A 1,346-nucleotide genomic window follows, 5' to 3' on the forward strand; every position below is an offset into this window, starting at 1 on the left:
AATATTTTTAAAAACATAAAAAAAAAAAAAAAAGTATTCTTACAAATTGTTCTGCAATCCAAATATACAACAGCCTGGAAAACAACATTTAAAAAACAAAGCCAATGTAAAAAGACAGGTTAAAACAACTAGGACAGTACAGGTTTATATGGCTCAGATTTTACAGTTTTCTCACTGCATCGTCAATGTCAGAAATCTGTTCCTTCAGCTGGCTCCATTGCTCAGGGTTTAAGGAAATACCTAAAACAAAGTTTTAAAAATCAAAAGTTAAAAATGTATTTAAGCTTTCCTGAGGGTTTTTAAACTTCCAAATAAAATACTGTTTCATCAAAATTGCCATTTTTGAATGGCACAATGATATAATATTGACAACAAGATATCTTGTTAACTATAAATTCATCATGATTGCCCGGGATGATCGATGTTATATCTAGTTTTACTTCCCACACTGCATCTGCAAGACACATACTAAACTCAGCGAGAACAAACAATGACTTGAAGCTTAGCTCACAAATGCTTGCAAACGAGCAATTCCAGTGGCCAGGTCCAGGTTTGGTGTGTGACACCCATTCATTTCTACATTCCGTTGGCTCCAACATTTGCTCCCAATTCCCACAGGCGCTCAGGTGAACGACTTGTACGGAGTTCTCCCGGAAGCCTTCATTTCACTTTGGGAAATCCCTGGGATGTGACTGCTTGGAAGGTACAGTCGAGAGGCTGGATTCAAATCCCAGCCTAACTGCCACTAACTACATGACTTCAAAACAATTACAATACCTCTGAGCCTAAGTTTTTTTGGCTGATTTAAATTATAAGCTTGGCATATCAATAGGCATCACAAACAAAGCATAATTTAAAATGTTAAAATTTAAAATGTTAGCTCATGGCCCTGACTGGTTTGGCTCAGTGGATAGAGCGTCAGCCTGCGGACCCAAGGGTCCCAGGTTCGATTCCGGTCAAGGGCATGTACCTTGGTTGCGGGCACATCCCCAATAGGGAGTGTGCAGGAGGCAGCTAATCGATGTTTCTCTCTCATCGATGTTTCTAACTCTATCCCTCTCTCTTCCTCTCTGTAAAAAATCAATAAAAAATAAAAATAAAAAATAAAATGTTAGCTAATGACATGTCAAACGGAGACCTCCTGGTTCACAGATCAACGCTCAACCACTGAGCTACGCTGGCTGGGCTCTGCCATAATTTTATCCTCATTAAAGTTAAGCATTGCCCTGGCAGGGTAGCTCGGTTGGAGTATCATCCCATACATCAAAAAGTATGAGCAGGAAGAACTTTGTCCTTTAAACTTCCATATTCTAATACCTGACCCACACAAATGGAGAAATAAAATA

General features: G+C 39.0%; 1 protein-coding gene across 1 annotated transcript in view; it reads right to left on the minus strand.

The window, feature by feature from the left end:
* Positions 1 to 6: 6 nt before the first annotated feature.
* Positions 7 to 1,346, minus strand: part of SUB1 (SUB1 homolog, transcriptional regulator) — an 8,059-nt gene continuing 6,719 nt past the window's right edge. Inside the window, exon 4 of the mRNA XM_006761772.2 lies at positions 7 to 240. Within this exon, the coding sequence (XP_006761835.1) occupies positions 161 to 240 (80 nt within the window). The 3' untranslated portion in view covers positions 7 to 160. The remainder of the gene's footprint in view (positions 241 to 1,346) is intronic.

The sequence above is a fragment of the Myotis davidii genome, unplaced genomic scaffold (genome assembly GCF_000327345.1).
Source record: "Myotis davidii unplaced genomic scaffold, ASM32734v1 scaffold496, whole genome shotgun sequence".
In the NCBI taxonomy this organism is placed as follows: domain Eukaryota; kingdom Metazoa; phylum Chordata; class Mammalia; order Chiroptera; family Vespertilionidae; genus Myotis; species Myotis davidii.